A 22951-nucleotide genomic window follows, 5' to 3' on the forward strand; every position below is an offset into this window, starting at 1 on the left:
TCGGTGGTGCTGTGTGGAAGTCGGCCGTTGCTTGAGTGCAACTACAGATGCGAAGCTGATCGCGAAGGAAGATTGCGGCCCGGTTTCACGTGCAAACGCGGCACGCCACCAAAGGTTCACTTCAGGAGTTCGACCCGAGACTCACACGCAGAGCGAGCGAGAGGGAGCTACAGCGGTATTCTGCAGTACAGTAGCCTATCACGACTAACAAGGCAAGAGCGACCGGCACTTACTGATTGACTAGGATCATCCGAAAACCAGCAGTAGCATTTATCTCCCTAACGCGCAGCCCATGTATGAAGAAAGCACACACCCAGAACGCAGCAACAAAGTCAAGTCCTGATGCAATAGTAGTGTCTCATCAACCACTTCCGCATAGCATAATGCCGCCTAAGCTACTCGCTGTAAAGCACAACCGAGAAGCCCACTCCGCAGCAGTAATCGCACACACCTGCGAATCTGGCCCGCTCGTCGAAGTCCAATATGATGCTGACCTCGAGGATTTTTTCATGCCATCCCGGGTTCCTCTACGCCGAAGTCAAAATCGGTCGTGTGTCTGAAAGCCCAGAACAATCGCCCTTTCTAACATCGACCCCTAGATGGCGTACTTCCTAGTCCACTCCCTCGCGGTAGCCTCGTATCGAGAACGGTCGGTCTTGTAGACGTGTGCGATTTCGGGCACCAGCGGGTCGTCTGGGTTCGGGTCTGTGAGCATGGAGCAGATCGAGAGCAGGACTGTAGTTGTACTGTCAGCTTTGTTCATATCTTATTCCACCTCGTCCATCAAGGTTCATATTCCCTCGAGGACTCGTCCATATCAACGAACCTTTCGAGATGGTCAGAGCTGGGCTCCACTGATCTCTGAGAATGTCCAAGCAAATGCTGCCGTTGCTGTTGATGTTCGGGTGGTAGATACGGGTGGTGAAGTTGACCTTCGGTGGCTTGAATGGGTAGTCTGTGGGGAAATGGATCGCGAGGAAGAAGACGCCGCCGGAGTATGGAGAGTCGCCAGGGCCCATGATGGTCGCTTGCCAGTGGAACTGTGTAGGTGTGTTAGCCGTAGATGTCCCTCAGCCTTGCCTTGCCTCGCAAAAGTGGCAGTGCCGCGGGGTGCGGGCGGAGCGGTAGCGGACATACCAGGTCGTCACCGATGGGGCCAGCGCTGCATGATGAGGGAGGGTCACTGTATCGCAATCAGTATATCGCCGTTGGAGACTTATCGGAGCGCAGGTTGCCATCGTACCGGCCCAAGTCTGTGAGTTCCTCTGCGCGGCGTCAGTGAGAGTCATGCAGGATAACTGCAAACGCGATACGTACTGTTGATTCGCTTGAGAGCCATGGCAGCTGTGTGATGTGTGTGTCCGGTGTTGTTCCGTGTTCAGTCGAGTGTCGGTGGTCGTGGGGTGTGGTTTTGTTGGCAGAGAGAGTTATTGCACGAAGAAGAGTGACGACTTTGGGCGCTGCAGTCGCCGTTGTTCAGCCAAGCCAAGCGTCACTAAGCCGTTTTAAGGCTAATCCCGCTTAGTTGAGAAACGTCACAGGCACTCGAAGTCGCAAGACCACGCCGCTCGTGAATGTCTGAGTTAAAAATGTTCTTGTTTCAGTGAAGGAGAATCTTTAGAAGCGGGTTGGAAGTGTAGAGAACAAGGGACATGGACAGGAATGGCAACACATCAGGTGGCGGTCCGGTTCCACGACATATTCTCAGCGGCCAAATGCAATGCAGGGTTGCGCTTTTAGACTTCGAGTCTTCGACTCTGCTGCAGGCGCGCGGCAACCACAGCCTCCTTTCGATGCAACATACACTAGTTAGAGCCTCTGCGGCTGGAACACACCGCTGTGGTCGCTTGCCTGTCCGCGAATTTGCCTCCCGACAGTACTGTATAAGGTCTGTCTGCAGCCCTCTCCTATTTTGTATAAACCACCAAGCACGAACAATGCTGCATGATGACGGAAGCCTGCCAAGTGAGACCTGGCCGAAACGTCCGACGGTTCTAAACAAAGGCTTGAATGCCGGTAATAGCCCGACCTAGAATCAATGCTGGCGGAGCATGGTCAGCGATCAGTTCCACATGCATGCTGACGCGATCTGGTGCAACTTACAGTGAATATCACTTTGTCCCTCGTACGTCTGTGTCACGAACAGATTGGAAACATGTCGTCCAATATGGTACTCATCTGAAGCAGCGTTGCCGCCAAATATTTCCTGCAGATTTCGTGCTCCGATAAGTGCTCGATCACAATTCTGTCGCTTGATCATAGAGATCATCTCTGGTGCGGCCTTGCCCTCGTCCTTCAGTCTACCGACCTGATATGCTGCGAGAATGCCGTATGCGGCATCAGTTGTGGCATCTGCGAGCTTCTTCTGCACAAGCTGATATTTTGCGATAGGATTGCCCTTAAACTGCTTCCGCTCGAGAGCATATTCTCGTGCTCGAGCAATGCAGTCTTCTAGTGCACCCATAACACCCCACGCAATACCATATCGTGCACTGTTCAAGCAGGAAAATGGTCCTCGCAAGCCCTCAACTTCTGGGAACATCATCTCCTTCGGCACTGGCAGATCATCCATCTGGATCATACCGGTGATCGATGCTCGAAGACCATTCTTGTGCTTCAAAGGAGGAGTCTCCAAGGTACCAGGTGGACAGTCTGATCGTTTGATCGTAAAGCCTCGAATCTTGCCAGTCTCCTGCAGCTTCGCCCAGACAAGGAATACATCTGCAATCGGTGAGTTGGTGATCCAAGTCTTTGCACCCGACAAGCTGTAGTATCCTTCCTTGGTTGGATGCGGCTTCGCCACACTTTCCATGCTTCCAGGATCTGAGCCGTGGTTGGGCTCTGTCAGGCCAAAGCAGCCCAACATCTTGCCCCTGGCCATCTCGGGCAAGAACATGTCCTTCTGTTCCTGCGTGCCAAATTCTTCGATACCGCCCATAGCCAGTGACGATTGCACGCTCATTCCTGATCGGTATCCAGAGTCGACTCTTTCTACGGCACGCGTGATCAAGCCAGAAGCTACCGAGGACACGCCAGCGCACCCATATCCTTTTATTGTGGCCCCAAGCAGGCCAAGCTCGCCCATCTCTTCTAAGATCTTCCTATCGTAGTCTTCATTTCGATATGCCTCTATGCAAAAGGTCAGTAATGGTTGGAGAATGAGGTAGTTCACGCTCGCACACCAAGTACTCTAGGAAGCATCCGCTCTTGGCAATATGACTCTGCAGTCTCTGCAATCGCAAGCTCTTCCTCTGTGAAATTTATGGCCGAGTTGAGCGGATCCTTCCAATCGAATGCGGTGGGCGTTGATGCATAGCGGCGGCCAATGACTGATGCTGTGTATTGCCTGGCGGCACGCGTTGTTAATGACTTGAACATCTTGACAGATATGGCAGACAATAAGAAATCTTGTGTCACCAGAAGATGAGGGTTGCAGATCTATTTAGCTGTATATACATGCAAGTCGAGACGTCAAAGACCTCGGGAGAATCAGGGGAGATTGGCCGCGAGCCGCATGCCGAGGCCGGCGTCAAGATTCACTTCGCCGCTGACAAGACCAAACGGGAAGGTATTGGAGTCGGCTTCACCATAAGAATGCTGGCAACATTCGGCATAGCAGATAGAGAGCCGTAACAGCGATGAACTCTAGGCCGACAAGTGCGAGAACACGGCCAGGGAGAAGGTAGCAAGGTAGGTGAATGGATCCGCACGGCGCACGGACTATTACGTCATCATCCTGACGCGAAACGCGGTATTCCGACATGTCGCGTTTCTCTCACATGAGCATCCACTTCTGGTAGCGACGACATAATATACCAGCAACCGCCAAGATGGGTATCAAAAGTGAGCCGCGTCTCAATTGATCATTCATACGTGAGCTCGCTCGCTGACATGTATAGACCTTTACCAAGTTATCAAGGAGAACTGTCCCGACGCGATCAAAGAAGGCGAGATCAAGAACCAATTCGGCCGTAAAGTCGCCATCGATGCATCTATGTCACTATACTCCTTCCTCGTCGCAGTCCGAAGCGGTGGCGAGCAGCTCATGAACGAATCGGGCGAGACAACATCACATCTCATGGGCATGTTCTACCGCACATTACGAATCGTAGATAATGGCATCAAGCCTGTCTATGTTTTCGACGGGGCTCCGCCAAAGCTCAAATCTGGCGAGCTGGCTAAGCGATTCCAGCGCAAATCGGAAGCACAAGAGGCGCACGAGGATGCGAAGGAAATTGGCACAGCAGAGGAAGTCGAGAAATTCAGTCGGAGAACGGTCCGAGTGACGAGAGAGCACAATCAAGAGGCACAGAGACTGCTGAAGCTCATGGGTGTGCCGTATATCATTGCGCCAACGGAAGCCGAGGCACAGTGTGCAGTGATCGCACGAGCTGGAAAAGTGTACGCAGCTGCGAGCGAGGATATGGATACGCTGACATTCGCTTCGCCGGTCTTGCTGCGAAAGCTAACATTCTCCGAGCAGAGGAAAGAGCCCATTCAGGAAATCCATCTTGACCGCGTGCTTGAAGGCTTGGACATGGACCAGAACCAATTCATCGATCTGTGCATTCTACTGGGCTGCGATTACCTGGATCCGGTCAAGGGGATCGGTCCAAAGAATGCTCTTGCCCTCATCAAGGAGCACAAGAACCTGGAAGGAGTGGTCGCAATGATCGAAAAGACTGGCAAATACACGCTACCAGAGGACTGGCCGTATCAAGATGCCCGTGTGCTCTTCCAGGAGCCAGATGTCCGTCAAGCAGACCATCCCGAATGCGACTTCAAGTGGGAGAACCCAGACGTTGATGGACTAGTCAAATTCTTGGTTGAGGAGAAGGGCTTCTCCGAAGACCGTGTACGAAGTGGTGCAGCACGCTTGCAGAAGAACCTCAAGTCGAGTCAGCAGTCCAGACTAGAGGGCTTCTTCAAGGCTGTACCCAAGACAGAAGAGGAGAAGGCGAGTCTGAAGAGGAAAAACGAGGAGAAGCTGGAGGCCAACAAGAAGAAGAAAAAGGAGGAGGCCAAGGCTAAGAAGGACGCAAAAGCGAAACCGAAGATGAATTCGTAAATGCACTGCAAAAGTGGGTTGATTGGGACAAGCGAAGGCGTTGGTCTGGAGTTCTTGCTGAAGTATGTGAATGAGTTTGCTGCCACGTCCCAGATCAGCATTTGTCCCCGACATCCTTCGCGGAACTGCTCTCAATGCTTCTGTCGGCGTCTGCTGTGCTTGCAAGACCAAGTACATTGGACGACTCCGGACATGGCGTGACATGAGTATCTGCTCCAGAAACGGGCCCGTGACTGGTGCTCATCCTTCAAGCGAGAGACTAAGAATGTTCGCTGCCATGTTGATGAAAAGAAGGGGAAGGGTTGGAGCCAGCGTCTTGACGCAGAGTGAAATGGGATACCAGCGGCCCGTAGAATGTGAGATTTCTGATTTGTTACGAACCATGAAGTCCAGGATTGGGGAATTTAGCACTTTCACTCCGATGTGCGTAGACGCTGTACATAAACCGGTCCGCCTTTCCCGAGTTGAGGGTTTCGGAACGTGCACATGCCGAAATCCCTACCCTAGCAAGTAGTAATCCGAGACCGAGCTGGAGACGCACGCAAGCACGCACGCCTTGTCAGACGTTCACCAACAAAACAGGATCGACACCAAACTCCGACATTATTATTCCAGATCCGATGCTATCATGACGGAGCATTCCTCGCCGCCAAACGAGATCGCCTCGGAGGCAAATGAGCAGCCGCAAGGGAACGACAAGATCAACAAAGCTTGCGAGGTCAGTACCCGACGGATAGATATACGGAAGATGCGGCTTGCCGCGAGAACTGATACCTTCGTTGTATAGACTTGCCGAAGCAGTAAGCTGAGGTGCATAGTGGAGGAAGACTCGCCAGACGGAATCTGTAAACGATGTCGAGATACGAGTCGATTGTGCGTCTTCAAGGCTCCGCGTGTCAGGCAAAGACGCAAACTCCATGTCGATGCTCGAGTGGCGGAGCTAGAGCGGCAACTGCGAGCGCTTCGAATGCAGTTGCACCAGGCCCAGCACTCTGGTCCCACGAATATCTCGTCCTTGACACCACCTGATGCTGGTGGTCTAAGGTTTGAAGCCCCAGTCACCCCGGCATCTTGGCCACGGAAAAGCGCTACTGTGAACGAGGACCTCATTCTTCATGTTGAGGCAGTAGGCCACAGTCCTACCCGAGCATCACCGAACCCAGAGCGGGTCGTGAGAAGTATAGCTGCTAGCAGCGATGATGTTGTCGAAAGACACGTTTTAAGCTGGGAAGAAGCTGATCGACTGGTGGAGGTCTATTTCGACGGCTTGGCTATTCACTATCCCTTTGTTACTTTGCCGGCGTACAGATCTACAGAAAAGCTTCGAACTGAACGACCTGTTACCTTCCTGGCGATATTGGCTGCAGCGAGTGTCACAGCAGGACATGACTTGAATACCGCATTGAACCATGAGTTGTTGGCTCTTCTGGCTCGGCGCATCATGCTAGACGGAGAACATACGCTTGACCTGGTCCAGGCCATTACTGTGGTCACCATCTGGTATGCGCCGCTTGACAAGTTTGAAAGTCTTCGCCATTATCAATTTGCGCATTTGGCAGCAACCATCGCCATGGACATTGGCTTGGGTGACGAGAGCCAAGACAGTGGGGAGGAAGACATTGACGAAGAAGGTTGGGATCGAAGGAGAACGCTTCTGGGCATATATCATTTATGCACCGGTATTTCTGTTACAACAGGGAGACCAAAGATGCTGAGGTTCACCCCGTACAAACAGAAGTGCATTGACCTATTCAAAGCTCGGAGAGACCTATCGTACCAAGATAGGTGGTTCATCGCATGGGTCGAACTTCAGAGGATTTCGGAGGTTGGCGCTGACATTTTCTTCACTAAGGCCATGGATCTCTCAGATCCCAAGAATCAGATCCTCGTGAACGATTTCTGCAAAAAGCTCGATTTCTGGAGAGATGATCATGGATTGCACCTAAATGGTTTGTGTCATGTTCGTGTGGGTCTTGATCAGTCAAACTAACGAGCGCCAGGTGCTTTGGAGATTCACTACCATTATTCGCGAGCAATGGTACTTTGCGTTGTACTATACGTAGACCACGACCTGGAAGACTTTCGGCCACCATTTCGTGTTCGCCCGCTTGACGCTCCAGCACCTCCCTCCGCAAGACTGACTCCATTCGTGACCCGTACATTCATGGCGCTGGTTGAGACCGTCCACTCCGCACTCGAGGCATTTCTGCAGTTCGATGCTGTGAACTTGTTGGCAGCACCAATTGTAGGTACATTCAAACCCCATCAGAATCGTTTACTGATGTGCAAAAGGTGTACTACATTCGCACATTGCATTCTTTCACTATTCTTCTTATGCTCGATATGGCATCACGGCGGCCCAAGAACGAGATCGGTAAGATACTTGATGAAAACACCTTAAAGGTCTCGTACTACTTCCAGGCCTTCCATCAAATGCTTCAAGGAGCGACCGACAGTGAGGCTCGAAGGACTCCTTCCAAATTCTGGGCTATCATCCGACGCATGGAACGCTGGTGGCTGCTTCAGGTCCAGCACGCCACCAAGGAAGCAGGCGACCTACGACCCTTCGCTAAAATGCAGCCTTCAGCGGCTTGCCACTCGCATTCTCTACCGAAGACCAAAGCCAGCTCCGACCTTCGTGATTCGCCCAAAGACTCCGAAAGTGGACAATCAGAGCGTCCACAAGATGTTGTCACACCCGAACAACAAATCCCTGGGCTCTCGGTGCACAGCGAGCTCGACCTTGATCGTGGCAACACTCCGATCTTGGAAGAAAACTGGGTCATGGATATGGATCAAGACCCAGCGTCTTTCCTAACGCCTGAAATTGATTGGGCACTTTTCGATGGTCACGGCATGCTCGACACAAGCGTGCTGGCTGATACGTGAAATTGATGGACGAGCAACTCCGATGAAGATACGTCTTTTTCAATCAATTTGCCATCTACGCTAGCTGAAAGCTAAGCTGCCACATCTTCGAACTTGGAGGAAGCTCCACGCAAAGGTAGGGTGAGGCGAGTCGGATGGGAAATAGAAGCAAGCGTAACCCATGCATCCAGCCCAAGAGTACCCGAAAGCTCATGAGTGACTTGTCTGATATGCGGATCCGAGGTCATGAGGTTCTCCTCATGTGGCGGGAGAGATAGCCAGAGCAGAGCAATCTGGTATCCCCGCATATTTCGAACAGACGCCGACAAGGAATCATGGTGACGAGATGCGGGTAGCGATATGGGTTGTGGTAGGGCAATCGATGGGCGAGCAGGTGTCGCGAGTATGTACTGTGCTTGTAATCAGTGTGCTTCCTCGTGCCGTAGACATTCTCACGGGAAACACACGAAGTGCGATGATGATGAGGAAGAGGAAAATACACAAGGCAGGTGGTTGCTGCTGTCACCAATAAGGTTTAGACAGGTTCAGGGGCCGGGGCAGGCGCGAGTCAGTCCTCAGCAGGCGTGAGAAGTTCGTGTATTCTACTACTCTATAGTTCTGCGAGAGACTTGAGAACATCCTCCGCCGTCTCTTTCTGGAGCTGTCAGAGGGGAAATTCTATCATACCAACGCACAACATCACGATCCAGGCAGAGCACATGGAACTGCCCTCCTCGGACGACTCGGAGATGTCACGAGCGGCGAGACACTCGACGAGATGGACGACAGCACCTTCCATCAGACGCGTGCCGGAAGAGTCGTGTGAATAGCGCTGCGGGTGTTGCAAGAGCCCGGGGAACTTTTGAGTAGGAGATGTTCGCTGCAGCCAGAAGGCAAGACAAGGCAAGGCAAGGCAAGGCAAGAGCGACGGAGGAGACCAAGCAGCTGCAGATGTCGTGACAGCGATGTCGGTGTGCTGCTGCATCATGCCAAAGCACAGCACATTTCCTTCTATCTGATAATTCGAAGGATTCTGATTCGCCCCAGCCCGAGGTAGAGTCCAGGATGTGCTGTGTTGCCATTGAATCGCTTTGTCACCGCAAACTCCTCATCACTAATGTATTTGCCATTGCGGCCTTGTGTTCTTTTTACATAATCTTTTCGACATCTCATCCCCATTCCTGATATTTCAACACATTCCTGACAGTCACGTTCGTTCGTTCTGAGCTGTTTGCTCAATGACCGACCATGGCACGAACTATTGACAACGAGTCGGGAAAATATGACTGCGGCCAATCCGCACAAGCTGAAGAGCCAGGCATGCGCGCGTGGCCGAATCCAGACGACGACGATATGGAACGAGCAATCGAAGAAGCCGAACAGCCACCTCATCAATTCCACGCAGGAAAGCCCTCCGGAATGGGAACCACCTTGGCAAGAGCGATATCAAGAACATCTGCCGCATCTTCCTGCCAAGATCCAGGACCACCGCCCGATGGAGGTCTGCAAGCATGGGTTCAATGTGCATGTGTGCATCTCACCATCTTCTCCACCTTTGGCTACATCACCAGTTTTGGCGTATTCCAGACGTACTATCAGAACACTCTCGGTGTAAGCCCATCCGCCATATCCTGGATTGGATCCATCCAGATTTTCCTTCTCTTCGGAATTGGCACCTTTACTGGCCGAGCTACTGATGCTGGACTCTTCAGGCCCGTATACATCTCCGGCGCTGTGTTCCAGATCGTTGGGATATTTTGTCAAGCGCAATGCAAGACGTTTTGGCAACTCTTTCTTGCTCAAGCTTTGTGTATCGGTATCGCGAATGGCCTTCAATTCTGTCCGGTTATGTCTTTGATCACCACATACTTTGCCAAGAAGCGAGCGCTCGCTGTGGGCATTACTGCCGTCGGCTCTTGCACGGGAGGAGTCATCTTTCCTGTCGTTGTTCAGCAGCTGCTTCCAAAGGTCGGTTATGCTTGGACTATCAGAGTGATTGGCTTCATTATGGTCGCCATCAATATTATTACTATCTCTCTGCTCAAGACACGCTTACCACCGAGAAAGTCCGGGCCTCTGGTTGACTGGGCGTCATTCAAGGAGACGCCCTTTGTCCTGTATTGCGTGGCAATGTTCTTCAATTTCTGGGTATGCCTCAACTCCTGCTCGCTGAATTTTCGCTCATGACTTGCAGGGACTGTACTTTGTCTTCTTCTACATCGGTGCGTATGGTCGAAACGTTCTCGGCGTAAGCTATCAGCAGTCCATCAACCTTCTTCTGACCGTGGTTTCGGTTGGATTCGTCTTTCGACTTGTGCCTAATTACTTCGCTGATAAGATTGGTTCTCTCAACACCCTCATACCGTTTGCCTACCTCTGCGGTATTATGATGTTCGGCTGGATCGGAATCCATTCGGAAGCCGGCCTCTTCGTGTTTGCAGCCATCTACGGATCTGGGTCTGCCTGCATACAGGCTCTTTGGCCGGCTGTGATAGGCAGTCTGAACAAAGTACCGGACCTGAAGAAGGCGGGAGTGAGGATGGGCATGGCATTCACTGTCGTCAGCTTTGCGAGTCTTACAGGACCACCCCTTGCTGGAGCAATTGTGCAGCAGATGGGAGGAAACTATCTAGGAGCACAGCTATGGGGAGGAATCAGCTTCTTCACAGGCGCCACTTTACTGGTGGCAACCAGAGTGTCATTGGTCGGCTGGGATCCGAAGGGTCGAATCTAGACTTCATTCATGGCTTGTGACCGATCGAAGCACATTATCGAGGAAAAGACTTTTGGCATGACCACTGTTTCAGCACCGGGTTCCTCTCGGATGACGTGCCCTTTGTTGCTGCTTTCTCAGGAGGCGGGCGAGCTTGCGAAAGATGCAGACTTCATACTTCCCATGATATCCGAGCTTTGCTTTCGAGCGCGCCCAAGCTCCTCAAGCAGAAGTATTTCTACTTTGAAATTTCTTCGACTCGACTCTTCGCGACAACGGTCAGCGACCGTACACGCTCTCATGTTAGACCGGCTTCCCAAGTCCGCTCTCGAAGCGGTACGCGACATTCGGCAACATGCTGTGCAGAAACTTCGAATCGCATAACCCTGGACGAAGACGCGAACGATGGAGCAGCTGCTCGGTAAGCTCGAAGCAGACTGCAAGCAAGGGCTGCTGGACCAGTGAGTGCTACTCGTGTTCTAGCTATGATGGATTGAAGCTGATATTTGAAGAAGCCTGAGCATCGCCGCACGAAATCACGCGTCTGGTTCTTCTCCTTGTCCGCCGAGCTTCGTAATGCTATCTACGAACTGGCTCTGACTATGGAAGCCACCACGCACCCACGCTTCAAGCCCTACGATGCCAAATGGCTGCAATACCGTTCAGTCTCTGGCCGCCGCCCTGCTCTACTACCTGTAAGCAGGAAGGTACCATCTGAAGCGCTTTCGATCTACTACAGCACCACACTGGGCTTTTACTTTATCAGCTCTCAAGGATTTTCCATGTTGAGACCCGATGAACCCACGCAACGGCTGCTTAAATCATATGTCGGCGCAATCGGTGCGCATCAAGCGGGTATGATCAAGGAGCTCAAGTTCTTTGTTCCCCCTTGGGATCAGCAGTCCCGAAAGAGGATCGAGAAGCGTGACTTCTGCGACTAGAACGCCGTGATGCAGTTTGTTGAGCGCTATGATCTGCCCACACTCGATGTGCATCAAGCTGCTTGGATGATTGAACCCTGGACAAAAGCACGAGTGATGCAGAAAGGAGAAGTGTGTTTTCCTGAGCATGTCGTCTTGACGGAATAGTCTACGATGGCACCAGAAGAATCAAAGCTTCCCACGCTTAAAACATCAAGGTTTCGTGATAATCACCTCGCCATTCATAAGACCCCAAACGCCATCCTCTGCTTTAATCCACTCCTGCCAAGCATCCGCCATATCATCCATATCCTTCTCCGTCCATCCAAGTTTCCGCTCAAGCACAGTCTCTCGAATACCGCCCGACCTCAACCGATCTCGCGTACTGCCTCCCCACATATCTCGTTCTTCTGGAGTCGAGTAACACCAACTACTCATCGAGGCCTGAATATGTGCGCGAGGGACCCCAGCTTCCATCGCAAGAGATACGAGTCTCACACCCAAACCCTCGAGTCGACCAGAAGATTTCGCGACGGCTTTGCTCAACTTTAGATATTCCTCGATCAAGTCTGACTTGGGGGATCGTAGGTTGTCGAACCTGTGAAATCGCGACTAGCGACAATGCCGCCTGGCTTGCAAACTCTCGGCATTTTTTTTTGAGAGCCGCTGATGGTTCGTCCAGGTGGAGGAGGACTTGATGTGCGTGCACCATCTCGAACGTGTTGTCGTCAAAAGGCAACTCGTAAATACTTGCGGCCTGGAATTTCATATTGGAAATTCCTTCTGACGAGGCGAAAATTTTTGGCTCTGCGGATTATTTCTTCGGACAAGTCTATTGCAACGACTGTTCCTTGGGGGATGAGTTTGGCCAAGGATGCTGAGAGTAGGCCTGGTCCTGCGCCGCAATCGAGTCGCTTTATGTCGGGTTTCTTGCTTGAGATTTCTTGTATTTTGGGCAGGAGATAAGTAGGCTGCACTGTTCTCCACTGTCCGCCAATGCGTGAGGTCTGATGTGCTCGGGCTTGTAGCCTGGAACGTATGCGTGGTGGGTTTGCGCGGTCATTTTTCTTTGTTCTCTCGAGAGTCGAATGAGCAGCAGGTGCACTAGAATAGAAGAAAGTCGATGGCAGCAATGCCATGAACGGACCTTGTACGGCTGGGATGCTGTCGTGGGAGGCGATCATGGCTTTTTCTTTTTCTCTGAGAAATTTATCAGTTATTGTGTTCACGCTCCTGCTCTCTCTGCTGGCGTCATTTTTCACTTCCGCCTCCATTTCCACTTCCACTTCACCTTGAATTCGACAGTGCTCCCGTGGTATGCAAGTCACCCACTCTACCGCGCGAGCTAAGAGACAAGATCTACCACCTCGTCCTCGGAGCACGAATCACAAAGTCCCACTCACGAAGCCGCGAAGAAAGCGGCCAGATCAAACTCGCAAGACGAGAGACTCCATAGACCATCTCCTAGCCCAGCACACGCGCGCCCACAGTGGCCCTCCCAAAGCCAACATCAACTAGCTCCTCCTATGTCGCCAAATCCGAAACGAAGCTGCACTCAGTACGAAGACTTTCATCATCGAAACAGCATACAGATGTCAGAAATTCTCCACACTACCGGAAATCAAACGACTCAAGAGCTTTTTCCTCGATCACAGTGGCAAAGAAGCCCGCATCCCAAATCAAAAGAATCTTGCTGAAATTGCAGGCTTCCAGCGTCCTAGATATTGCGGTGAACTTGTTCTCCCCAAGAATGGCAATTAACGCAATGTTATTATCGGGAGGACGCGAAATCGAAACTAATGGTATCGAGCTTCGCATTAGGTTTTGTTTTGAATAAGTCGAAAGTGTTCGCGGAGTTGGGATTGGAGGGTTATGGGGTCGTGGAGAATGTGTTTCGGATTGAATACAGGCCCGTAGATGGAGGTTGGATTGATATGGGTGAAGATGATCATGATATTGAGGCGATGGAGCAAGCGAGGATTGAGAGGCTCGAGAGGCGTGAGCAATAGTACGAGGATGGAAGCTGCAGTGAATGCGGCGAGTTCTGAATAGAGAATGGCGCAACGAGGAAGAGGAGACGTGAATGATGGAGACCGGTGTGCTTGCTTGGAAGCAGATGCCTAGCCGGATACAGCTCTCGGATGCTTTGCATGGAGTGGACTGGGGGTCTACTATTGATGTACCGCTCCCATCATATCATATCAGCTCGCCTTCTTCATCTTCATCAGGCCAGTCACCTTCCTCATCTTGCATCGCTTGTGCGGCAGCTTCAGCTTGTCTTTGCACTTCTGCCAGACCTGATATCTCCTCCACGAAGCCCTTTTCATTGAGTGCCTTCCTGACAAAGTCCCACCCATCACGTTCATATGCGTGCAGCACTTTCGGCGAGCAAGCAGAACAGCAGTCATATGCTCTACCCTTGATCTGCAGTGTCTGCCATGTCGACATGTAACCGCGCAGTTGATGTGGAACAGTGCCAAGAGGATGTGAGTTGGGCACCGTCGGATCTGTTGGCGGGGCGGGAGCGATTGCTGTTGATGTTGGCGGCTGTGGTGCAGGGGCGCGGCCTTTCAATTTATGCTGCGTTATTGAGACCAGCATCTCTACCGCCAATGCAGATGCGATGGGTGCAGCGCCAGGTCTTGTGACCGTACATTGCTGATCCAGCGTCGCTGACTTCTGACTATCTGCAGGTGCGACGACATCTGAGCAGAAATAGCAGCTGAGCTCTTCCGGCTCGGTCTTTGTGCCATCACCGTTCGGTATAGGCATCTCGGCAGCTCGCTTCAAGGGGTCCTTTTCATCCTTAGGGTGCACCACGATGCTTGCCTCTCGTGTCTCTTGCGATCGTGGCCGTGCAGGCACCGGCGCTCGCATGCCATGTCGCATTACCATATAAGTGTCGAAGCCGAGCGCTGCGTTGATGACGATCTTGCCGGTTGCCTTGCCCATGACTGTCGGTAGCCATCTTGACTCTCTGCTGTCCATGAGCAGAAATATTGCATCATGTGCATTGATCAGTCGCTTCAAGTGCTCATATTGCCGCTCGATCTTCGATTCGTCTCCCACAATTGGATGACCAGCCATAGGGACGTTGATCACTACGCCTTCCGAGTCGACGCCAGGATAGATTTCTGACAAAACGTCTGCCGCTCGCTGCGCTTTCCATACTCCCCCATTCTGGCAGTCCTTGAAGTCGTATAGAGGTTGCCGCACGGGATTGGAGTAGCTGACGCGACCGTTGTCGACAAACGTGATCTTTCGCACGCCCCAGCCCATCAGGTTTCGCGCCACGTATGCGCCCAGTGTACCAGCTCCCAGAAGAAGGCACTTGGTGTTCTTGATTGTGTCGAGATCTATTGAAGGTGATATCCGCCACTTGATGAGCTTCAAATTGAGATCCACGGCTTGGTCGGCAAGTCTAGATGGATCCATATATGCAGCCAGGTCGACTGTTCTTGATGTGACCTTGTTCTGCTCGCCTCTTTCCCACCCCGTGACTTTTGGAAATTGTAATGCTTTCGCAGGTGGCGGCCGTATGGGCAAGTCCTTCTTCTGTTCAGGGGCTTTAGGTATTATGAGCTCACCAAAAGCGTCCACTTGCCCGGGGGTAAGAGCAGCTGATTCGCTCATCTTGACCGTGTCTTCGAGTGCAGTCTGTGCCGAAAAGTCGTACACTGGCTCCGCTGACTGCAATTGCATGACCAGAGAAGTTGGAGTGTCTCTTCGGATATGCGTGTCCCGATAACAGATGACCTGTACGCTGTCCAAATGCCATCGCTGCCGTACAAGCACCAGCAGATTCCGCAGCATCCAGCCAGGATTTGAAGGAAAGGTTGAAGGATCGGCAAAGCACACGAACCGATCTTCGGGTCGCGCATTGTCGAAGAAGCCTGTCTCGTAGCTAGAAAGCGAGCCTACCCACCAGAGGAAGCCCAGCTCACTGAGACTGGATGAGCGGGTCTGCTTCGGCTTGTTCTTGGAGCACAGATTGCCGTCCTCCTCTTCTTCCTCAATCTCACCCATGAAAGGTGCCTTCTTCCATTCTGCCTCCAGCACCTCCTTTCGCAACCTCTTCGCAAGGAAGAAGCCGTGCTGACGTGCATCGACGCCGTATCTCCAAGTCTGCACAGCATCCACGAGTAATGTCGTTTCTTTGCTTTCCAGCTTCTTGATAGCCGCGTCCGGGTTGTTGTACGGCGCAAGCAACCTCCATGGTGGATCTGAATGTACTGCGGGGTAGGCAAAGTGGTAGGTGAACTTGTACTTCTTGAGGTCTGCATAGCAGACGGCGGAGAAGTGGGCAAGCAAGGAGGGACACGAGTAGATGGTGCCGTCGCATATGGCGTCCCATATCATACGCCCCGCCTTCTCGATATGCGCGCTCTTGTCGACCTGCCTGAACTCCTCGATGGTGTTGAAGTTCTTGATCGTTCCCTCTGCGCGGTAGTAATTCTGTGGTGTTCTGAGCAGGCGCGAGTCAATACACAAAGAGATGGATGAGCAGGAAACAATGTCTACTCCTACTTACTCATCTGTGGTCAGCGCAGTGCCGTGAATCTGCATGCGCATCGATCGTTCTGGAGCATCCTTGTGGTTGATCTCGTAGAGGCCGCGCACCTTACGCGCGGACGAGTCGAGCTTGTCATGATTGATCTTCAGCGATGCCAAGGCCGAGTAGAAGGCGAGCTCGATGTCGGAGGTCCACGGCGCATACTGCAGCGCTTGCAGCATCGTGATGGAGCTCGGTCAGGGCAAGCAGGATGGAATGGAGTGCGCTGGGTGAGGGGTTGTTGTTGTTCGTAAGAGGCTACAATGAGACGACGGAGGTGGAGTGGGAGTATAGGAGATGTTGTTGCAAGGACGTCCGACTCATATCCCTAGTCACGCTGGCTACGTTCGTTGTCCGACCAGTCACGAGACTCGCATCTCATCTCGTTCAAGGTCGCATGCGCATGAGAGTTGTACTGCGCTGCACGGCCTGACTTGTTCCTGCAGCGGGAGTGCGGGGCTGGACTTGGGGGCGGGGCCGTGACACCCTTGTCCATCGCGACAGACACGCGCTATCAAAAGTCTAATCAACTGAGGAAAGATCGATCGAAGATACCGGCTAGCAGTCGTCGACCAGCGTCGACTCCTGCTCGTTCTCGATGCATCGCTCCACGTCTTCAGCCGCGCTCAGACGTCCGCTTCAGCAATAGAGTAAGATGACAATGTGTAGGGATCCTCACTGCCTGCACGAGCATTATAGATGCGCACAAGAGCAAGGAGAGACGTGTACCATTTCCCTATCCCTACCAGCCGAGCAATTCACTCATACTCCGTTGCCCCATGCTGCGAAGTACATTCGGCTTCTGCGAGCAAGGTCAAGACATGATGCAGATGTTCTGGTATTCGAACTGGCGGAGCACCCGATCGATGATCTGCCACCATACACTGCCATCTCTTACGCCTGGGGCCCAGATAGCGAACGGCATAAAATTGTGATCAACGAAAAATACTTCGACGTCCGTAGCAATGCTCGTGAAGCACTCCAGCAGACATGTCGAGACGACCTGGAATGGTACATTTGGATGGACTCGATCTGTATCAACCAGGAAGACTTGGAGGAAAAGAGCGCGCAAGTGGAAATGATGGCGGACATTTACCGCGCAGCATCACTGGTATATGCATGTATAGGTCCTGCAGAGGATGATATCGAGATGCTCCTCGAAGCATGCTCAGCTTTGGACGAAGCTAGAAGCTATAGCTTCGCAATACGTAGACCTGACCAACACTGCGAGCTGCCTGCTTGTGAAGCCGGCAACGCGATCGCTACGGAGTGGCTATTGTCTAGGGGTGAAGACGACATCGTCGCCATGTGCGAGGCGTTCGCGAACCTGGCCCATCGCTCGTACTGGGGCCGCATGTGGATCGTGCAGGAGATCTGTATGGGAGAGAACATCCAGGTTCATTGTGGGCGCTATACTTTTGACATGGTCTTCCTTATGCAATTTGAGGCAGCATTTGAAGAGCTGCTGGAACATCCTTTGCCACGGGATTGGCGCTACAGCATTGAGGCTTCTTGGGCCCGCTATGATGAGGGCGCTATGAGCAACGCTTTCACGACAAGTGCTGAAACGAAGCGGCCTTTTGGCAACATCCTCAATAAGATGAAGAACCTAGAATGTCGGCATGCTCGTGATCGTGTCTACGCGCTTAATGCAATGATCAATTGGGGACCAGGCCAGCCACGTCTCAAGCCAAATTACGATAAATCGAACTTCGACGTACTGGTCCAGGCCATCAAACATATCAGAAAGGACGAGCAAGACCCGAATCCATCATTCCAAGACTTTGAAAGTCTTGGTGAAATGGTACAATACGGCGTGCTAACAGCTTTGGAGATCACCTCATCGCTTCCTCAGGTGCGCTCTGGTGTAAGCTCTAGGCGTTCGCTGCAGTCAAGCAGGATGGAAGAAACTGTTGGTGAAAATTCAGATTTGAAAAAGGAGTATTCATACTCTTTCGCATGCATAGAAAGCGGCCAAAATGGCGAGCTGGCTGTGGCATATCACCAAGTTCGAGACGATCATTCAGAAGAGGCAACAGACATGCTTTGCATGCTGGAAAATGCTCACTCCGATTCTAGACCTTTTAATGACTTTTTCCAGGATCGATTGCCTCAGCGTCTATTCGCTAACCAAGAGATTGCCGGCATAGCTTGCAATGGTGCACGACCTGGAGATTACCTATATCCCTGGGCCGCGTGGCAAGCAGCTGCTGAGCGTGTCGCACAGGTCTACGTAGTCTTACGACATTGCAAACCTACTGAAGCCTGCGAGGTCATCGGCCAAGCTTTAATCTTTGCTCATTACGAACCTGATATCGAGCTACCCACTTTCTCAGAAATTGCAGAGGCAACACAAGCCTCACAGCCGACACATTTTCCAATGCCATCAGGACCAATATTTGAGCTTACACTCACGGCAGAAGACATGGTAATCCTCGCAGCACAGGACTACCTCACTGGCAAAGAAGCATGGATTGGGGGTATCGAACCAAGAAAGCCTCGTCATGTCGGAAGGAAGCTCTGCATCGAAGCACGTTTCCGCCGTCTAACAACAGCTGTGACCCTCTCCTCAGCCTGCGGAGCTCGAATGGTGACGAATTGTACAGAGTTTCAAGCATATCACGCCATGCACGTTGCCTGTGCCTTTGGCAGTGCTACTAGGACGCCTGGACGGCTCGAAGAAAAGGCTGCATGGTTGCGGAATCGCACGCAGACTGGCTTTGTGGCTATGGCGGATACCTTGCCAGTACGCTCGTTTGCTGGGCCATTTTACTACGACCCAAATGAAAGGCACACGAGATGCCCCATCCACGGCCCAATTGGCTATCAAACCAGTTCCACAGACCGCTCAACCACAGTCCTCTCCGTCATGGAGCCGATGGGCGCTTCATGACGACACGGGGAGTGTATATGTCACATCCTGCGATAGCTACAAGTGGTCGAAGTTTAAGGGTCACGCGCTCTACCACAGACGTTGGGAGGCGTGACAGAAGGTGATGAGCAAGTCCACGAAGGCTGGATTCGTAGCATGAATCAGGCGCATGGCTCGGCACCTGCCCCTGGGATCGATGCAAGAGTTTGATCGTGGCGTTTAGTGGATCAGACTCGAGGATTGATTGTGGCCTCCAGATCCCAGCATGAATGCCGAAGGTCTGATGGCCTGCGAATGTTAGCATGATAGAGCAGGCCGCCCTCACGGCCTGCCAAAATCTCAGGAAGGCTTCATACACTGGTATTCAGGACCAATGGCATCTCTCTGCTGCTTCGGCCCGATCTTCAAGAGCTACAGAACATTCCCAGGCGAACCAACTCTATCCAGCGATGCGGGTTGATGAAGGGTCAGGGCTGGTTGGACAAGGCAAAGGAAACACCAAGAAGGTTGTACCTCGCATCTCTCCAGCGTAAGCGCAGGTTGGACAAGGCAGAGGAAACCTCCGGATGTTGTACCTCGCATCTCTCCAGCGCCAGCAAGCGGTTTGCAGGACTGCGGACGTGATCTCGAGAGTCGCGTACTCAGAGCAATGCCTTGCCGGGTCGCAAGGGGAACTGATGTACGTCTCGAGGCGAAAGCGCAGTTGACCGAACGACATGCTGCTGACCGAGCGATGAGGTGTGCCGTGGCTGGTGGGCGGACATTTGGCACAGCATGATGGTAAGTGGTGTGAAGTGTTGTGATTGTGATGCTGGCGAGATGGGGTGGGAAGAAGAACAAGAAAGAAGAATTTCCAAAAGGCGACTTTAAATACGTGGGCTGCAGGTGCTGGTCCATGCGCAAAGAAGTGACAGGTCAATGCGGGTAGCGTACATTCACTTGTCGCCGAACTTCACCCGCCCGCTGCTAGCACGCGCAGCCAACTGGGCATTTAAAAGGACATCTTCTTCACTAGCACTGTAACATCGTTCGAGAAGGAGAGGAATTGCGCGCCACACAACAATCTCACGATCCTGACCCAACATCATCCAACGACGAACGCCTTAAAACATGGCTCCGACATCACACCCTCATGCAGTCTCGGAGAAAGGCAACTTCAGATCTTCGGCATCGCTGTCAAACGTATCAGCCGAGAGCGCACATCTCAGCTTGAAACTGCCAGAGCAATTGATATCAGATCGGCTTCCTTCCGTGAGATGTAAACATACGAGCGGCAAGGATCAGGTATGGTTGGCGGTCTTAAGACTGCCTCGGCGCCCTGAGGGCGAAACGTAGTCTTTTTGGCATACAAGGCAGAATATGCATATCAGATACTCTCGGACTAGGTACTACTTTCAAGACCTTGATGCGTTCTATAACTGCTTTCCAAAAAGCTCACGACCCGGTATCGACGTGACGAGCACAGGTGCTCGATCATTTCGCGAAGGACTGAAGTGCTGTGACGATCCATTTCTGCATCTGGAAATATTGCGGGTCCTGCAAAGTCCCGTACAAATGAACTCGACCTGGGAGTGCATAGCAGACTGATTTTGGTAGTCCGCAGATTCGTCCTGGGAAGCGGTATGCTGCAGCTTTGCCGCACCCGAGATGTCGTTTCACATCATGCAATTCTAGTCGTGAACTCCTTACACTTCCCTTGCATTACGGTCATTAGCATATACATCAGATCATTTAATCCTACTACCAAAGTCAGCATCGGCAGTTCGTTCGATTGGTGCGCAAGCGGCACATACATGTGGACATTGTCCATTGCAGGCGCCCGTGCAGTTGAAACCGATCGTGTTTTCAACTGCCTCGCAAAGATACGAAGTTGCCTGAACATCCTGATCGAGCGCCCACAGATTATTATTGAAAAGCTCGATGTTGTAGCAAGGCGCTGCCGCGGAGCATTGGAGCGTTGCCACACGGTCTCCTTTGAGTGAACCATGCGCATTGCCCCAATGGATATCGGAAATCTGGTTCGTATGTCAGAATTGAGCTTCATGATGCATGCACTCAAAAGCACTCACTTGGAACTTGCTAGTATCGCAACTACCTGACTGGCCTTCGTAATTCGTGCATTGGGCAAGAGCCCAAGCGACGTTGACATTGTCAAGGTCGAAATTCTTGAACGTGAGATTCTTGGCGTGACCGATGCCGCCGCCGCCTCCATTTGGTGGATAGCCTTTAGTCTCCCCTGTCCACGTCTTGATTCTTGCACCATAGCCACTGTTGATGCATCGAATATCAACAGCAGTGATATTCTCGATGACCTCGATCTGACCCGGATATTGTCCGATACTGCCAACAGCAATACCCATACCATTAACGAATGTGCAGTTGGCGATGTAGATGTTGGTACTATTCTGCTTGGGACTTATGGCATCGTCTCCGTTATCCGTCGTCCAGCGGAGGAATGTGATGTTGTTTGCGTAGACAGTATCGGCTGCGTCTGTGTTCACATTTGATCTAGGCGAAGAATCAGGCGCCGAGTTATTGACATAAATGTCTTGAAGCAAGACTTTCTCCGATCGAGCCACTGTCATGGTCCACATTTGCGATTTGATGAATCTCAAGCCTTCGATCACGGCGTTCTTGGTATTGGTGATGAGCAATGCGTGGGGTCTGCCGTGTCGGTTACTGACGCCATCGTTGAATTTGTACCATGTATCACCATTCCCGTTCAGAGTGCCATAGCCATGGCCGTAGAAGTGAAGATTCTCGCCACCGAGGTGCCAAGCTGCAGTTTGGTTCTGAAATCCGATCGGCATCGAGTTTGCGAGCCAGTAGGGAATGTTCGTATCCCAGAGCAGAGTCCCTTTGACCTCCACATCAACATCTTTAAGTCCGGTGGTGTTCATTATAGTGCCAATATAATAAGTGATATTCTCGAAAACGATGTGGCCATCGTTGCCACAAACTCTGAAGGCCTCCAGGATCTGGGGAGCATCGTCGCCATTAGGATCTCCTCCTGCCGGAACGATGCAGGTCTTGGACCTTTTCGGAAATTCGCTTCCCATATATGGTGGACCTTCCTGGATCTCGGATGGAAACCAGCACCCATTCTGGCCCAGATATTCACAGACATATGGGTCATATCGATCTGGTTCCCATTGAGGGCTTGGCGTTTGTACGGGCAGCACTGTTTCTGGAGCGACCGTCGGATTTACTGACGAGGACAGACCATTTAAGCTCTAGCTCAGCAGCAGTCAGTTTGCTAAGTTCCTCCAACAACGGCTCTCATATCGTACTGATTTTAGGGGCACTTGCTGCACATGAGAGAGGGCGAGTGCGCTTGCAAATAGACGAGACATGTCGTCTGCAGTGCCGTCGTAAAGAGAGACTGTTCGACTTGACGGGCGAAGAGATCAAGTCACGGCATATATGCCTGCGTGTATAGCGGCATTAAGAAGTCGTGGTGGTATTGCGCAATGCGGGAACAGGGTCATGGGGGTTCATGCCGTGACATGGTTGTCGTGGAGATGGTGTGAAGAGACGTGAGGGCGGGGGGCGGGGGGCGGGAGCGGGGGGCGGGGCTTGCGTTGGCGCGGTGAAACCTTCGCAGCCGCCGTTTCCTCCATCCCATTCCTACTTTTCCGCACTGTACTGCTACCATGGTACAATGAATGAGCCACGACCAAGAAACTCCTGGAGGGGGTTTGGAACAAGAAATTCAATCTTCTTCGACCCTGCCACGGCCATTGTTGTCAGGTATACAACAATCATTTCTCTCTGCCATCCATCGTTCAGACTCGGACTTCTTGACATGCCAAAGGGCTGCAGTTGCAATCATGGCCGCAATCGGTCCGGAAGGACTCCTCGCCCCAGCCAAACTTGTCTTGCAGCCGTGGTGATGGATCTTCGGATCCGCATGTGGTCTGTGGAAGGCCAATCCAATCCTCCTTCAGACATCCCAAAA

General features: G+C 52.1%; 9 protein-coding genes across 9 annotated transcripts; 4 read left to right on the forward strand and 5 right to left on the reverse strand.

Moving 5' to 3' along the window:
* Positions 1–242: 242 nt before the first annotated feature.
* On the reverse strand, positions 243–1619 carry MYCFIDRAFT_86484 (uncharacterized protein). Its single transcript, XM_007930239.1, has 5 exons — positions 1318–1619; positions 1244–1265; positions 1138–1183; positions 827–1040; positions 243–735 (listed from the first exon to the last, which is right to left on the reverse strand). Exons 1-5 carry the CDS (start codon positions 1337–1339, stop codon positions 596–598), a joined length of 444 nt encoding a protein of 147 aa, XP_007928430.1. The 5' UTR covers positions 1340–1619; the 3' UTR covers positions 243–595.
* MYCFIDRAFT_86485 (uncharacterized protein) lies at positions 1581–3410 on the reverse strand. The gene is made up of 3 exons (XM_007930240.1): positions 3183–3410; positions 2104–3129; positions 1581–2041 (listed from the first exon to the last, which is right to left on the reverse strand). Exons 1-3 carry the CDS (start codon positions 3376–3378, stop codon positions 1995–1997), a joined length of 1269 nt encoding a protein of 422 aa, XP_007928431.1. The 5' UTR covers positions 3379–3410; the 3' UTR covers positions 1581–1994.
* A 420-nt stretch (positions 3411–3830) lies between these two features.
* MYCFIDRAFT_189405 (uncharacterized protein) lies at positions 3831–5068 on the forward strand (the record flags this gene model as incomplete). Its single annotated transcript, XM_007930241.1, has 2 exons — positions 3831–3843; positions 3900–5068. 2 exons carry the CDS (start codon positions 3831–3833, stop codon positions 5066–5068), a joined length of 1182 nt encoding a protein of 393 aa, XP_007928432.1.
* Positions 5069–5696: 628 nt separating this feature from the next.
* Positions 5697–7957, forward strand: MYCFIDRAFT_197969 (uncharacterized protein; the record flags this gene model as incomplete). The annotated part of the gene is made up of 4 exons (XM_007930242.1): positions 5697–5786; positions 5856–7017; positions 7132–7313; positions 7472–7957. The coding sequence occupies 4 exons, from the start codon at positions 5697–5699 to the stop codon at positions 7955–7957; spliced, it is 1920 nt and encodes a 639-aa protein (XP_007928433.1).
* A 1392-nt stretch (positions 7958–9349) lies between these two features.
* MYCFIDRAFT_49283 (uncharacterized protein) lies at positions 9350–10857 on the forward strand. The gene is made up of 2 exons (XM_007929798.1): positions 9350–10084; positions 10131–10857. Exons 1-2 carry the CDS (start codon positions 9356–9358, stop codon positions 10668–10670), a joined length of 1269 nt encoding a protein of 422 aa, XP_007927989.1. The 5' UTR covers positions 9350–9355; the 3' UTR covers positions 10671–10857.
* Positions 10858–11782: 925 nt separating this feature from the next.
* On the reverse strand, positions 11783–14333 carry MYCFIDRAFT_208278 (uncharacterized protein; the record flags this gene model as incomplete). Its single annotated transcript, XM_007930243.1, has 10 exons — positions 13702–14333; positions 13200–13670; positions 13160–13173; positions 13125–13136; positions 13058–13083; positions 12952–13033; positions 12412–12914; positions 12320–12374; positions 12211–12281; positions 11783–12181 (listed from the first exon to the last, which is right to left on the reverse strand). The coding sequence occupies exons 1-10, from the start codon at positions 13719–13721 to the stop codon at positions 11783–11785; spliced, it is 1653 nt and encodes a 550-aa protein (XP_007928434.1). The 5' UTR covers positions 13722–14333.
* On the reverse strand, positions 13638–16365 carry MYCFIDRAFT_49286 (uncharacterized protein). Its single transcript, XM_007929799.1, has 5 exons — positions 16101–16365; positions 15629–16034; positions 15275–15535; positions 14435–15118; positions 13638–14305 (listed from the first exon to the last, which is right to left on the reverse strand). Exons 1-5 carry the CDS (start codon positions 16301–16303, stop codon positions 13766–13768), a joined length of 2094 nt encoding a protein of 697 aa, XP_007927990.1. The 5' UTR covers positions 16304–16365; the 3' UTR covers positions 13638–13765.
* A 417-nt stretch (positions 16366–16782) lies between these two features.
* Positions 16783–17496, forward strand: MYCFIDRAFT_140675 (uncharacterized protein; the record flags this gene model as incomplete). Its single annotated transcript, XM_007930244.1, has 2 exons — positions 16783–17329; positions 17414–17496. Coding segments are annotated over 2 exons (630 nt in total), but the record flags the coding sequence as incomplete, so codon positions are not given.
* Positions 17497–20730: 3234 nt separating this feature from the next.
* On the reverse strand, positions 20731–21893 carry MYCFIDRAFT_197973 (glycoside hydrolase family 28 protein; the record flags this gene model as incomplete). Its single annotated transcript, XM_007930245.1, has 3 exons — positions 20731–20733; positions 20787–21008; positions 21063–21893. 3 exons carry the CDS (start codon positions 21891–21893, stop codon positions 20731–20733), a joined length of 1056 nt encoding a protein of 351 aa, XP_007928436.1.
* Positions 21894–22951: the final 1058 nt, after the last annotated feature.

Source organism: Pseudocercospora fijiensis (genome assembly GCF_000340215.1).
Source record: "Pseudocercospora fijiensis CIRAD86 unplaced genomic scaffold MYCFIscaffold_6, whole genome shotgun sequence".
Taxonomy (NCBI): Eukaryota; Fungi; Ascomycota; class Dothideomycetes; order Mycosphaerellales; family Mycosphaerellaceae; genus Pseudocercospora; species Pseudocercospora fijiensis.